The sequence below is a fragment of the Papio anubis genome, chromosome 13 (genome assembly GCF_008728515.1).
Source record: "Papio anubis isolate 15944 chromosome 13, Panubis1.0, whole genome shotgun sequence".
Classification (NCBI taxonomy): Eukaryota; Metazoa; Chordata; class Mammalia; order Primates; family Cercopithecidae; genus Papio; species Papio anubis.
The window spans coordinates 82,858,091-82,872,882 of NC_044988.1; the positions used below are offsets into that span (position 1 = coordinate 82,858,091).

General features: G+C 44.2%; 1 protein-coding gene across 4 annotated transcripts in view; it reads left to right on the forward strand.

Annotated features, from left to right (window-relative positions):
• Nucleotides 1-6,112: 6,112 nt before the first annotated feature.
• RGS3 (regulator of G protein signaling 3) overlaps nucleotides 6,113-14,792 on the forward strand; it is a 134,676-nt gene continuing 125,996 nt past the window's right edge. For 2 of the 4 annotated variants that reach the window (XM_021927235.2, XM_021927237.2), the window contains exons 1-2: nucleotides 6,113-6,159; nucleotides 8,120-8,300. Coding sequence is in view for 2 of the 4 variants with exons in the window: in XM_009188226.4 (XP_009186490.1) it covers nucleotides 9,923-10,001 (79 nt within the window). In the remaining 2 variants the exon portion in view is untranslated. Of the gene's footprint in view, nucleotides 6,160-8,119; nucleotides 8,301-9,788; nucleotides 10,002-14,792 lie in introns of those variants that run through there. The other 2 variants (XM_009188226.4, XM_009188224.4) reach the window with 2 other exon arrangements.

Sequence of the window (14,792 nt, forward strand, 5' to 3'; positions counted from 1 at the left end):
TCCTTCTTCTTCTCCTCCTCTTCTTCTCCTTCTCCTCCTCCTCCTCCTCCTCCTCTTCCTCCTCCTCCTCCTTCTCCCTCCTCCTCCTCCTTCTCCTTCTCCTTCTTCCTCTCTTGCCCACGCTGGAGTGCAATAGTGTGATCATAGCTCACTGCAGCCTCAAATTCCTGGGCTCGATCAATCCTCCCACCTCAGCCTCCTGAGCAGCTAGGACTACAGGCATGCACCACCATATCTGGTTACTTTTTAAAATTTTTTTTGTAGAGATGGGTCTTGCTATTATTTATATAGCCAGGCTGGCCTCAAGCCATCCTCAAACCATGCGCTTGCCTCGGCCTCCCAATGTGCTGGGTTTATAGGCATGAGCCACTGCACTCAGCCTGTTTTTTTCTTTCAATACATTAAAGATATTGCTTCCCTGTCTTCTGGCACATAGTTTCTGATGAGAAGTCTGATGTCATTCTTATTTTTGCTCCTCTGCGTGTAATGTGTAGTTTTTTTTTTTTTCTGGCTGCTTTTAAGATTTTATCTTTTTCACTAGTTTTAAGCAATTTGATAATGATGTACTTTTAGGTTTCTTCATGTTTCTTCTGCTTAGAGTTCATTGACTTTGGATTTTTGGGGTTTATAGTTTTCATCAAACTTGGAAAAAGCCCAACCACTATTTTTTTTTTTTTTTTTTTTGAGACGGAGTCTCACTTTGTCACCCAGGCTGGAGTGCAGTGGTGTGATCTCGGCTCACTGCAAGCTCCGCCTCCTGGGCTCATGCCATTCTCCTGCCTCAGCCTCCCGAGTAGCTGGGACTACAGGCACCCACCACCTCACCTGGCTAATTTTTTTGTATTTTTAGTAGAGATGGGGTTTCACTGTGTTAGCCAGGATAGTCTCGATCTGCTGACTTCGTGTTCCACCTGCCTTAACCTCCCAAAGTGCTGGGATTACAGGTGTGAGCCACCGCACCTGGCCCACTATTTCTTTAAATGTATTTTCTGTCCCCTACTTTCTTCTGGGATTCCAGTTATTACACATATCTATTCCAGTTAATAATAGGTATCTATTAGGCTGCTTGAAGTTGTCCCACAGCTCACTGATGATCCATTTATTCATTTATTTTGGTCTTCTTTGTGTTTAATTTTGGGTGGTTTCTAGTGCTGTGTCTTTGAGTTCACTGATCTCTTTTTGTGCAGTGTCTAACCCACTATTAATCCCACCTTTTGTGTTTTTTATCTCAGGCATTATATTTTTCATCTCTAGTTGTTCAATTGGGTCTTTTTTATATATATAAATTTACATATATAAATATATTTATTATAATATATTATATATAATATACTCATTATATAATGATTATATAATATAAAAAATATATATATCTTCCATGTCTTTACTTAACATATTCTTTTTTTATTTTTATTTTTAAACAGGGTCTTAGTCTGTCACCCAGGCTGTGATTATAGCTCACTGCAACCTTGAACTCCTGAGTTCAAGCCATCCTCTCATGTAGCTAGGACCACAGGCATGTGCCATCATGCCCAGCTAATTTTAAAAGTTTTTGTAGAGATGGGGTCTAAGTTGCTCAGGCTAGTCTCAGATTCCTGGCCTCAAGCCATCCTCCTGCCTCAGCCTCTCAATGTGCTAGGATTACAGGTGTGAGCCACCACACCTGGCCTACTTAACATGTCATTTCTGAGTTGGTTTCTATTGATTTTCTCCTTATTATGGGTCATATTTTTTCTGCTCTTTGCCATATCTGTTCACTTTTTATTAGATACCAGATGTTACAAATTTTACCTTTTTGGGTTCTAGATATTTTTATATTCTTACAAGTATTCTTGAGCTTGTTCTGGGATGCAGATAAGTTACTTAGAAACAGTTTGATCCTGGCTGGGTGCAGTGCATGCCTGTAATCCCAGCACTTTGGGAGGTTGAGGTGGGTGGATCACTTGAGGTCAGGAGTTTGAGACCAACCTGGTCAACATGGTGAAACCCCATCTCTACTAAAAATACAAAACTTAGCCAGGTGTGGTGGCATATGCCTATAATCCCAGCTACTTGGGAGGCTGAGGCATAAGAATCGCTTGAACCTGGCAGGTGGAGGTTGCAGTGAGCTGAGATCATGCTACTGCACTCCAGTCTGGGCGACAGAGCGAGACAGTCTCAAAAAAACAAAAACAAAAACAAAATCAAAAACAGTTTGATCCTTTTGGGTCTTGATTTTAAGTTTTTTTCATTTGTTTGTTTGTTTTTTTAGATGGACAAGTGCAGCATTTAATCTAGGGCTGATTATTCCCCACAGCTGAGGCAAGACCTTTCTAAGTATTCTATCTAACACCTTCTAAGGAATTAGAAGGTCTTCCCACTCGGTTGATGAGCTTAAGAACTATTCCTGGCCCTGTGTGAGCTTTAAAAATTGTTCCCTGTAATTCTTTGGTGGTTCTTTCCCCAGCCTTGGGATACTTTCCTCAAACTCCTGAGCTCGTAAGCACTTAGCTGAAGATGTGAGTGGGGACCCTCTGGAGACCTCTGGGGCTCTCTCTTTGTGTGACTGCCTCCTCTCTGGTACTCTGCCTTGGAACTCTAGCTGCCTTGGCCTCCTGAACTTCTCAGTTCAGGGATTTGGAGTTGGCCTGAGTTCCCTCTCCCTCTTGGAAAGTCTGTCCTGGGAATAAGCTGGGCTGATCACAGGGCGCAGCTTGTCTGTTTTCTGTTTCTCAGGGATCACTGTCCTTCGTTGCCTCATGTACGATATCTTAAAAACCATTGTTTCATGTATTTTGTCCAGTCTTTTAGTTGTTTCAGGTGAAGGGAAAATCCAGTTCCTGTTATTCCATCTTGGCTAGAAGCAGAAGTCTATATTGTTTTTTAATTTTGAAAAACTGAGGGCCTCTGGAATGTAGGATTATGCCAGGCCAAGTTCTCATTATCAGGCCAGGAAAAGCAGCTCTTGAAGAGGCTGAAAGGGCTTCCAGCCTAACTGCGAGGGCGCTGAGTCATTCTAGCAGAGACGGGGCACTCTGCTTTTCTGGCTCTTATCAAGTCTTTAGCTTTTATCTTTGGACTTAACTTACTAGTTCACATTCCTTTGGTGGTGAAGGTTTGGTCTTTTCCACTTTGAAGCAGTATCTCTCAGCTTACACTTGAAATCTTGAATCTTTTACTTGGTTCTCTTCAGTCCCTGTTTGTGTATTTAGGTCACTAGAGGCTTTTACATCTGGGGCAAATTAAAGTTCCTCAGTGATATTTACAGCAACCAGCATCTGTTCCTGTAGAGAACAATTAACCCAAAGATACTATGTTGTTCTACCTTGAAGATGACTTGCAGAGACACTTTTAAAAGGCAAATCCTTCATTTCAAGGGTGAATAAAATACCACTTAATAAAGCATTCCAGCTGGTTAAATTTAGGACATGAAAAAAAACCCGCCCCAAGAATATGGTCTGGCTTTGAGCCCAGGGTGTTTTTCCTTTTAGAGTATATGTGGTACCTTTTCATTCATGTGAAGTCGTTGCCCCCCAGCATTTTATTTCGGGATGAAAGGTCAGCAGGGACTGTCTTGCTGCTAAATCTAATGGACACTTCTCAGTTATTAACCTACTGGACCTCTTAACAATATTTGACACTGTTGACTGTTATTTCCTTCTTAATACATCCCTTGACTTTTCCTTCCCCTTTCTGGCCTTTCTTCCTCTGCCTGTTTTTTCAGTTGGTACGATTCTTGGTTCTGTCTTGAGCTTTCTCACATTAAACATTCCCTGTGGGCTGTCTTATGCGTGCCTATGGCCTCACAGGGAATTCCTAAATCTATATTTCTAGCCTAAGTATTTTTTGCTGAGCTTCAGTCCATTGTGTTCAACTCTTCACTTGACATCTTCACTTGGGCGGCACGTGGGTCACTCAACCTTAGCAGGCTCACAGTTGAACTCATCCATTCTCCCCTCAGTTCAGCCCTGCCTCCCATGTTCTTCATCTCTGTAAAGGGCACTTCTAAACAATTTCTCAAGCCAGAATTCCTTGCATTCCATCTTCTACTCAATCACCATGGCCTATTGATTCTATCTCTTTCCATCCCTACTGCCATTTCACTAGTTTGGTCATTGTCATCTTTTACCTGGATGACTAGAAAAGACTTCTAAGAGCAATTTTTGCTTCCAACCCTCATGTCATGCAAATGCCCCCACCCCTAACCAATTCATTTTTTTTTTTTCATATTCTAGCCAGAGCAATCTTTCTAAAATGTGAATTAAAGGCTGTTGAGATCTTGCTTAAAATCTTTGACAACTGCTGTATGCTCTTAAAATAAAGCCCAGGCTCCTTATAATAAAATATGAAGCCCAGTATGAATTTTTTTTTTTTTTTTTTTTTGAGACAGAGTTGCACTTTTGTCTTCCAGGCTGGAGTGCAATGTGGCGACCTCGGCTCACTGCAACCTCCTTCTCCTGGATTCAAGCCATTCTCCTGCCTCAGCCTCCCGATTAGCTGGGATTGCATGCATGCACCACCACACTGGCTAATTTTGTATTTTTAGTAGAGATGGGGTTTCACCATGTTGGCCAGGCTGGTCTCGAACTCCTGAACTCAGGTGATCCACCCGCCTCAACCTCCCAAAGTGCTGGGATTACGGGCATGAGTCATCACGCCTGGCTGAGGCCCTGTATGATTTGGCCCCGTTTGCCTTTTTGCATATTACTGATTCCCTCACATTCTAAGTTCCCTACCACATTTCCCATTGTTCAGTTCCTCAAACGTACAACATCCCCTCTCACTTTCTGGCCTTTAAGTGTTTTGTTCTTTCTGCCTGTAACCCTTCCTTCCTCTCCTATACTTGGCTAACTCATCCTGCAGGTGACTTTCTTTGGACAGTCTTCCCCGATCTCCTTTATCATCTTGGTCTGCCTAGCTCCCCAGATTAAGTGAAATGTTATTCTGTGCTTCCGGAGGTTGCTGTGTTTCCTCTATTGTAATGCTCACCCAATCTCCCACTTGACTATAAACTCCATCTTGTTCACTGCTATACGTGTCCCCAGTGCCCAGTTACAAGGCTCAGCTCCATAGGTGCTTAGCAAACACTTGTTGAATTGAACTTTAATGTGTCAGTAGCCACAGAAGTCTCAGTCCTGCTAGACTGCTGCCTCGCCACTCTGAGCAGGAGGACTGCTGGGAGAGATGGTATTCTATAATGGTTCTCTTGCTGGGAGCTGGCTTTTTGTTTCCCCACTGTTTATTTACTAGCTTAGCAACCTGATTCAGTTAACAACTCTGCATCTTTGTTGCTTTGTATATACATACAAATGCTTGAACTTTCTGAAAGCAAATGATGTGACCAGATTTTTTTTTCTTTTTTATTTCCTTGGTTACTAGAAAACCCAGGTAGTTTTCGAGGCAAATTCTATAAGACCTTCAAGAAACAGATGATGCCAATGCAATTTTGGCTATTTCAGAACCTAGGGAAAAAATGAAGGGTTGTCAGCGCTAGGTAGGAAACTAGACAAAGACAAAAACCAAATAAGGTTAGAAACAGGAAACTATAGACAAAAGGTCAAAGGTAAAAATCCCAACATAGACCAATTTGACTGATAACTATAGATGTAAAAATACTAATAAAATATTAGCAAACCAAATCCCACAGTATATGCATGATCAAGTTGGCATTGATCTCAGAAATGCAAAGATGGTTCAAATTTTGCATATTACTAATTGTAAAATTTGCAAATTTATACAACCAGTTTGCAATGCTTTTCTCTTATAATTTAAAATGTCTTTGTATCTTGGCTTTCTTTCTCTTTCCTAAAGCTGTTTATTTGTAGTTTTCTTTTTATGCATTAGTCAATTGTATTTCCTTTCTTGTACAATGCTTATTCATGTTCTTTGGTACATCTGTCTTTTTCTACTTGACTTATAAGATTTCTTTGTACATATTTGCCATATATTTTATAAACATTTTAAATTCTTTTTTTTTTTTTTGAGATGGCGTTTCACTCTTGTCACCCAAGCTGGAGTGCACTGGCGCGATCTCAGCTCACTGCTACCTCTTTAACTTTATTTCCTTTTAAAATTTTCTTCTGGCCGGGCTCAGTGGCTCACACCTGTATTCCCAGCACTTTGGGAGGCCAAGACGGGGGAATCACAAGGTCAGAAGATCGAGACCATCCTGGCTAACAGGTGAAACCCCATCTCTACTAAAAATACAAAAAATTAGCGGGACGTGTTAGCGGGTGCCTGTAGTCCCAGCTACTCGGGAGGCTGAGGCAGGAGAATGGCATGAACCTGGGAGGTGGAGCTTGCAGTGAGCCGAGATTGCGCCACTGCACTCCAGCCTAGGTGACAGAGCGAGACACTATCTCAAAAAAAATTTTTTTTTCTTCTGAATTAGCTTATTCCTCTTCTGACTTTTTGGAATGAATTTTTAGTTAAAACACTTTAAATCTTTGTTATTTTCTAAATAAATTATCCCCTTGAACTTTCTACTCTATTCCATTGATCTGTCTTTTCTTTCTAGTTTTATTTTCTAGTTTTATATTATTTAACACCATTTAACATCTGGTAGTCCAAGTTCCCTTTATTATTATTTTTCTAAGTTTTCTTGGTTATTATTGGGCTAGATGATATCTTAAAGTTACTAAGATTCTTTGAGAGTTATTATGAAAATGCACCCAAATAAATCCATTTAGTCCCTTCCTTTCAAAACTCAAGTATTCCTTATTCTTCCAGATATAGTCAGTCTTTAAAAAAATGCCTAAAATCCGCCCGCCTTGGCCTCCCAAAGTGCTGGGATTACAGGAGATCGAGATCATCCTGGCTAACACAGAGAAACCCTGTCTCTACTAAAAATACAAAAAATTAGCTGGGCATGGTGGCAGGCACCTGTAGTCCCAGCTACTTGGGAGGTTGAGGCAGGAAAATGGCGTGAACCTGGGAGGTGGAGCTTGCAGTGAGCCGAGATCGTGCCACTGCACTCCAGCCTGGGCGACAAAGCGAGACTGCATCTCAAAAAAAAAAAAAAATGCCTAAAATCATTGCTTGATACTTTATTAAGTGCTTCAAATCAATCTGTGTATATGAATATGGTATATATGTAGTGTATGTGTTTTGTGTGCATGTGTCTGTGTGAAGTGTGTGCTTATATATATGCATAGGATGCATATATAATGTGTGGGGTGTGTTTGTATAGGTATGTGAGGTTTGTATGTAGTGTGTTTATGTATGTGTATATGTGCATATGATGTGACTGTGTGTGTACATGGGATATGTTAAGGTATGTGTATTTATGTGCACAGAGTGTATTATTGTTATAATGTGTGTGGTATGATGATGTATGTGTGGAGCGTGTGTGGACATGTGTGAGGTGGAAGAGCCCCAGGGGGTGCTAGAATGCTCAGAACATGTGAGAAAGCCAGGCTTGGTCAAACTCTCCTGCCTTCTTGGGGAAAGCAGGGCCATGACCATGAGCTTTTCTGGATGTTGCTTGTGGACAGCAGTGTGGGTTAATAGCGCCAGTATCTCCTGAAGTGCCCTGCCCAAACTCCCACTCACCTCTCTCCTCCATCTCTTGAGGAAAGGGTAATCGACCTGTCCTTTTAGGAAAAGGAAGCTTCCAGCATGCTACTAAGTAAAGGAGCCTTACTGGTGGTGGTGAAGGTGATATCACCAGAGGGGCCAGCTCAGGATCAGGCTGGCCTTGCAGTCTTCCAACTGAATAGGTTAGCTGCTGAGTGGGGCAGGAATCAGGAGGGGACCTACAAAGCAGTGGGATCTTTGTTCCCATTACCGGGTGTAAGTGCCCAGTGTGGGCCTCGGTCTTTTCTCTCCTAGGTCACATTCAGACAGCACACCTCTGCCCAGTTCTCTTTCTGGATCTCACCCTCCTAAGTGTTGCACCTGCAGGTTGCTCACAGCCTCCTGAGTCCAATATAGTCTCCCCTTTGGGAGGAGGCTCTACAGTGGTCCCTGGCAAAGTTGTGAAGAAGTGACTGTCATCTTGGGCACATCACCTTTCCTTTCCCTGTGGGCCTTGCTTTGCTCTGTTTCCTGAACACCATGCTTTCTAGTTCCTCCTGGGAGTAAATACCCCTTGCATGGGGCATCTTCAGGCCAAACTCATGCTCCCATCTTGCTCCTGCAGGTCTGCCACGTCTCTGTGCTCAGTGTCCTGTCTACATCCTGTAGCTTGAGCCTGAGGTTGCCCATATTCCCTGGTTGGATGGAGTGACTGAGCCATGATATCACTCTACCCAGAAGAGATGAGTGAACTCAAACTTCTCCAGCCAGGAAGAGGATCAGGCATGCCCAAGTCCAGGGTGCAGGTAAGTCCATCTGTCATTGGCTTGAGGCTAGGAGAGTGGACCTGCTCTTGTTAAAGGCAGTGTTCACTGTGTGTGTGTGTAACCGGGGTTGGAGGGGGAGAGCGGGGTGGGGGGTACAGTAAAGAGCAGGGCAGGACTTCACGAAGTGCCAGGATTCAAACAATCCTATGGCATTTATGTGACTTATCACCAGTTTGCTGATTCAGGGCTCCTTCTCCAGTTTCTGTTCCTCACTGATGGCCACCTGACCCTGTGGCGTTTGCTCTCTGCACCTGCTGTTGGCCATGGGGCAGATGTGGAGGCCAAGGAAGAATAGGACAATGGTGTTTAGGGCAGACAGGCCTGGGTTCAAATTTCAGCTGTGCCTATTCCTAGCTCTACAAACCTTGGGCATGTCACCTGTCTTCTCTGCCTGAGGTTCAGATTTCTTCCTGGTAAATTGGGGCTAATACTTATTAGACATACTGTGAAGATTAACTGAGATGATTTGTGTAAATTGCCCAGCTCAGCCTCTGGCATCTGGTACTTGACACATAACTCTTCTCTCCACTTTCTCTCTTGCATCTCCCCATCTTGTTTTTGAGTGGATCACTGAACCACAAATATCCACTTGGCGACGAAGTCTGGGGAACAGGGACAAATACCAACACTTCCCATTTTTAGATTTACGAGACTAACAGCTTTCCTTCCCACAGTGGCAACAGTCAGAGATTTGCAGAGCAGATGTCTTGGTGTGAAACTGCTACCCGGAGGTGTCCTGTAAATGTTTGCCGACAAAGCAGCACAGGGGTTGACCTTCCAACTCTGCCTCACTGCAGCAGGCTGGGGGATTCACCCATCCCCTCTGTTTCCTGTGCCTTCCTCTTTCTCAGAGGCTGTGGGCCTGTCCTGCTGTCCGGTGGCATCAGGCTGTGGGATGGGGGGCCATCAGGTTGGTTGGAGCAAGCTGCTCCCATCTGGACCTGTGTCAGGCAGCACTTGTTCAAGAGGAGGCTCAAGAGAGTGATCCAGGACGCAGGGTTTGGGAAGAGGATGCAGCCTGGTGGGGGGCAACTTGTCCAAGCGCAGAGAACACTTCTCCAAACCTCATTGCCCTGGACCATCGGGTGCTCCTTTGCCTTTGCTTGGATCTAATGATTATAGGTGTGAGCTTCAAAGCAGGTTATAAACCCGACTAATTGCTGGTCTAGGAGAGCTGGACCAGGAGGCCAAGCCTGCCCAGAGTAGAGTGGGCACCCCGGACTGGGGCCTCTCGTGGGACTGGCCCTTCAAACTGGGAGCGCGGTGCTGGGGCCGGGAGCCCCGGGGTGGCCGCACGGTCCTGCCGGCTCCTGGGGTGGCTGCCCTCTCTGCTCAGCGCGGGTCGGCGGCGCCGCCTCTCCCACCCCGGCCCTGCGCTGCTCTGGCAGGTGGAACTCTCCCCATTCAAACCCGCGCGGGCCAATCAGGGCCGGGCGCGCCCGGGCCGTTCCAACGCGCGGGGCAGCCCTGCCTCCCGCTCGCGCTCCTCCCGCCCTGGAGACTCCGGCGCAGGGGGCGGTGAGCCTGCTGCCTCGGTTACTGGGGAGCAACACAGCTGCCTTGGGTTGCAGGCACTCCTGTCCGAGTCGCAGTGGGACGCCATGGAGCGCTCCCTGCACCGCGTCTCCCTCGGGAGCCGGCGTGCCCACCCGGACTTGTCCTTCTACCTCACCACCTTTGGTAAGTGCCCGCTGGGGCCGGCGGCAGGGGCTGCCTCACCCTGTTCCCAGCGCCCGGAAATGCAGCCCCTCGTGGTGACAGGCGAGGCTGGGAGCAGGTACTCTTTCTATCTGGGGTCACCTTCTCTGGCCCCTTTCTCCTGTGACTGCCCAGGAGGGGCTCAGGGCACAGGCTCAGTCCAAGCAAGCTGCTGGACACCACCTGCTGTCCGACCATGGGTGCCAACTGCAGTTGGTTCTGCCTCACTTGGCTGGAATAATCACACTCTAGTTAATCTTTCAGAGACCCGGGTTGTCACCGCTGAGTTTCTCATTAGCAAGCAGCTCAGGTTAAATCAAGGTCTTGTTATAGCAACAGGAGATCTCATTCACCCACTTTCCTTTGGCTCAGGGAGCGGACAGGTGCTGGATCCTTTGGCTCTGCTGCCTTGCAGGCTCACCTTGGAGGCTGCAATCTGACTTTGTTGGGTATCTGAGCCACAGTGGAGATGGGAGAATTCTCTCCTCCAAGACAGAACAATCCCTTAGGAGGGTCCCAGGGCTGCCTCAGGGTTTGAGGTGGAAAGAAATGAACAGCAGGCCTCACTCCCAAGCCCCTAGGTAGCAGACTGAGTTCCCCCAAATAACAGCTGGGCGGCAGCTGCCCAAAGGCCTGGACAAACCTGTCCTTCCCGATAGCCATAGTAAAGATAACAACCCTACCCTAGAGGGTAGCCCTTCATTTCCTCACTGGTCCTGCAACTCTCTGTGGAGAGGGGTTATTTTTCCTCTGTGAAGACTTGAAACTAAGAAGTCTTCCATGAGCCAGTGGCAGAGTTGGTAGCTGAGCTTAAGCCTTCAAGAGATGACCCGTCCAGCGCATTTTTGTTTGAACTTGCATACAATTTCCTTCTAAAGGTTGGGGCTGTTATTGCAACATAACTGGACATTGCCCAGCTTTCAAAGACAGACTGCCCAAGGAGTTGGTCCCTCCCTGGGGTTCCTGGCTTTTCTACTTTCAGGCTTACTCCTGCCCAACACACTTGGTTTTCCACAACCTGATTTTTTTCCCTAGGGGTAGAGGGAATGATGGAAGAGCAATGGCTTGGCCCCTTGAAATTGCCTGACGTCTGGCAGCAGGAATTCTCTGGTCCAGTTGGTGGAAGATAAAGGGCAATTAACTAGCCATCATTTGTTGAGCACTTACCATTGCCATTCCTTATGTCAAGTGTTTTACCTGCATTATCTCACTTAATGCCCCAGCCTAGGAGGCAATTCCTGCTAACCCCATTGGGATGCAGGGCTCTATGAGACAAGGGTGGTTTCCAGGATGATCTGTGTTGGCTGGGCTAGGAGTGGTCAGGAAAGGGTGTCAGGAAGCTGTGAGGCCCTCTTACCTTAGCTGTGTCCTGATTAAAAAGTAAAAATGTGTTTGCTTTTTTCCTCCTTATTATCATGGTAACATGTGTTTACTGCTGAAAACTTAGTTAAAAGAAGAAAGTGAAAATCACTTGTAATCTGACTTCCCAGGGAGACAGACCACTGTTAACTTTCTGATTTATATCCTTCCATGCTTATTTCCATACCTACTTCTCTCTCTCTCTCTCTCTCTCTCTGTGTGTGTGTGTGTGTGTGTGTGTGTATTTAGACATGAGATTTCAATACAATTGAGATCAAGTTTGTATGGACAATTTTGTAACCCATATGTTTTCCTTAGTGGCCTGATGTGAATATTTCCTTGCATTGGTCCATGTTCTTCTATTGGATTAATCTCCCTGCCAGATCTGGGAAGTTGGGGAGGATTCAGGCCCAGCAGGGAGTGGATCTTCCTGCCCAGCCATGGCCTCAGGGCTGAGTCCGATGGGTATCAGGGAAGGTTGCTGCTTGAAGAAGTGGCTGTGACCTGAGTGTGCAGGAGGCAGGCAGGAGCCTGGGTGGGGTGGGAAGCCACCTGCTCTTATTTGTGCAGGCTCCTCTCACATCTCTCATGAGAGTATTTGAGAAATTCTCTCCTGTTTCCTGCACTGGCTGTGTTTCCCTGGGTGCCATTTGTCGTGGTGCCCCTCTTTCAGGCTGCTGATTTTCTTTATCCACTATGATCTTTGCTGATCTGCTTATGAGCAAAGATTCTTATCAGTGGTTTCCAAACCTGGCCAAATATCAGAAGCATGTGGGGAGCCTGTTAAAAATACACAGATTCCTAGAATCTTCTTCCGGAGACTCTGGTTTAATAGGTCTGGGGTGGAGCCTGAGAATATGAACATTTAAGAAGCTGCAGAGTGTTCTGACTGTCATCCAGGTTTGGAAGCTATGGATTCAGCGTCAGTTTTGTAGCCAGTGGGGACCACTTTTACTGTGAAGGTTTTGGCTAAGTTTTTCAGTCCACTGGCCTTTCCTTAGCATAGTAGGTAGCCCCTGGCCTTATACAGTGAGCTTTGCCTTGGTAGAACCAGGTGAAGATGTTGCTTAGCTGGTAGTTTCCTGAACACAGACATGTAAAGGGAGCGTAATCATCTATGGAAATATAAAGAGACAAAACTGTTTTGATCCGAATTCCCTTTGGGGAGAGTATTGCATTTTATATATATATATATATATTTGTGTGTACACATGAACACAACCCCTTGTCCCCCAAAAGGGGTATGTTCAAGTGACATTATTGAAAGACACTGCCTTCTGAGGAGGTGGCCTTACTTAGAGGGACTAGGCAAGTTGAAGCTAGGATCCAGCTACTCTAGAGGGATTTTTTTCTTTATTGTAAAAACTGATGTAATGTGAAGTCATTGTAGGTATACATAATATTTTTCTCCAGGATTATGTATTTTCTTTTGATTAGGATATTTGCTGGTTTTTCTTGTAATAGCTTTATTGAGATATAATTCAGATATATGCAATTCACTCATTTAAACCATGCAATTCAATGGTTTTTAGTATATTCACAGAGTTGTGTAACTATTATCACAATTTTAGAACATTTTCATTCCCTCAAAAAGAGATATTATGCTCTTTAGCTTGTACCATCATCCCTTGTCCCCAGCCCTAAGCAATCACTATTCTCTCTCTCTCTAGATTTGCCTATTCTGGACATTTTGTATAAATGGAATTGTATGTTTTTTTGTGACTGACTTCTTTCACTTAGCGTAATGTTATAGCAGATATCAGTACTCCATCCATTTTTATGGCTGAATAGTATTCATTGTATCGATATACCACATTTTAAAAATTTATTCATCTGGTGATGAATATTTTGGTTGTTTCTCCCTTTTGACTATTGTGAATAATACTGCCATGAACATTTGTGAACAAGTTTTTGTGTGGACAAATGTTTTCATTTCTCTTCATATACACATAGTATATACCTAGGAGTAGATTTGCTGGGTCCTATGGTAACTCTGTGTTTAACTATTTAGGGAGCTGCCAAACTCTTTTCCAATGTGTGTGTATCATTTTACGTTCCCATCAGCAGTGTATGTGGGTTTTGGTTTTTCCACATCCTCACCAACACTTCTTATTATCTGACTTTTTAATTCTAGCCATCCTAGTGGGTGTGAATTGATGTTCATTATAGTTTCGATTTGCATTTCCTGATGACCCATGGTGTTGAACATCTTTTTCATGTGCTCATTATTTATATATCTTCTTTGGAGAAGAATGTATTCAGATCTTTTGTTCATTTTAAAATTGGGCTCTTTGTCTTGTTATTATTGAGTTGTAAGATTTCTTTGTATATTCTAGATGCAAGCTCCTTAACAGATATATGATTTGCAAATATATTCTCTCAATCTGTGGGGTTTTTTCACTTTCTTGATAGTGTTCATTGAACCCCAAGCTTTTTTTTTGGGATGGGGTCTTGCTCTGTTGCCCAGGCGGGAGTGCAGTGGCACGATCATGGCTCCCCTTTGACCATGCAGCTTTGACCGTCTGTGCTCAAGCAATCCTCTCACCTGAGCCTCCTGAGTAGCTGGTACTATAGACTTGCACCACCATAGCTGGCTAAATTTTCTTATGTAAAAAAAACTTTTTGTAGAGATGAGTTCTCCCTATGTTGCCCAGGCTAGTCTTGAACTCATGGATTCAAGCAATCTCCTGCCTTGGCCTCCCAAAGTGCTGGGATTATAGGCATGAACCACTGTGCCCAGCCAGAACCCCAAACATTTTTAATTTTGATGAAGTTCAATTTACTTTTTCTTCTGTTACTTGTACTTTGTGTTATATCTCAGAATTCACTGCCAAATCTAAGGTTCTGTCAGTTACCAAGAGATTTACCTGTATGTTTTCTTCTAAGAGTTTTGTAGTTTTGACTCTTATATTTAGGTATTTGATCCACTTTAAGTTAATTTTTGTGTATGGTATGAGGTAAGAGTTCAGCTTCATTCTTTTGTGTGGCTATCCAGTTGTCCCAGTACCATTTGTTGAAAATACCATCATTTCTCTGTTGGATGATCTTGGTACCTTTATTGAAAATCAATTGCCCATAGACCCACGGGCTTATTTCTAGGCTCTTAATTCTATTCCATTGATCTGTCTGTTATCATTCCAGTATCACACTGTCTTGATTACTATTGCTTTGTAGTAAATTATGAAATCAGGTTGTGTAAATCCTCCAATTTTTTTCTTCTCTTTTAAGATCATTTTGGCTGTCCTGGGTCCCTTGAGTTTCCATATGAATTTTAGGCATAATATTTTATATAGAAAATAAAAAACCCAAGTTCGCAAAAATGTTGGATAAATAGTTTTAAAATATCATCTTGAAGGGATACCAACTTATTAGTTTGACTGATGAATCAGAGACCTGGGGTCTCTGAACCAAATT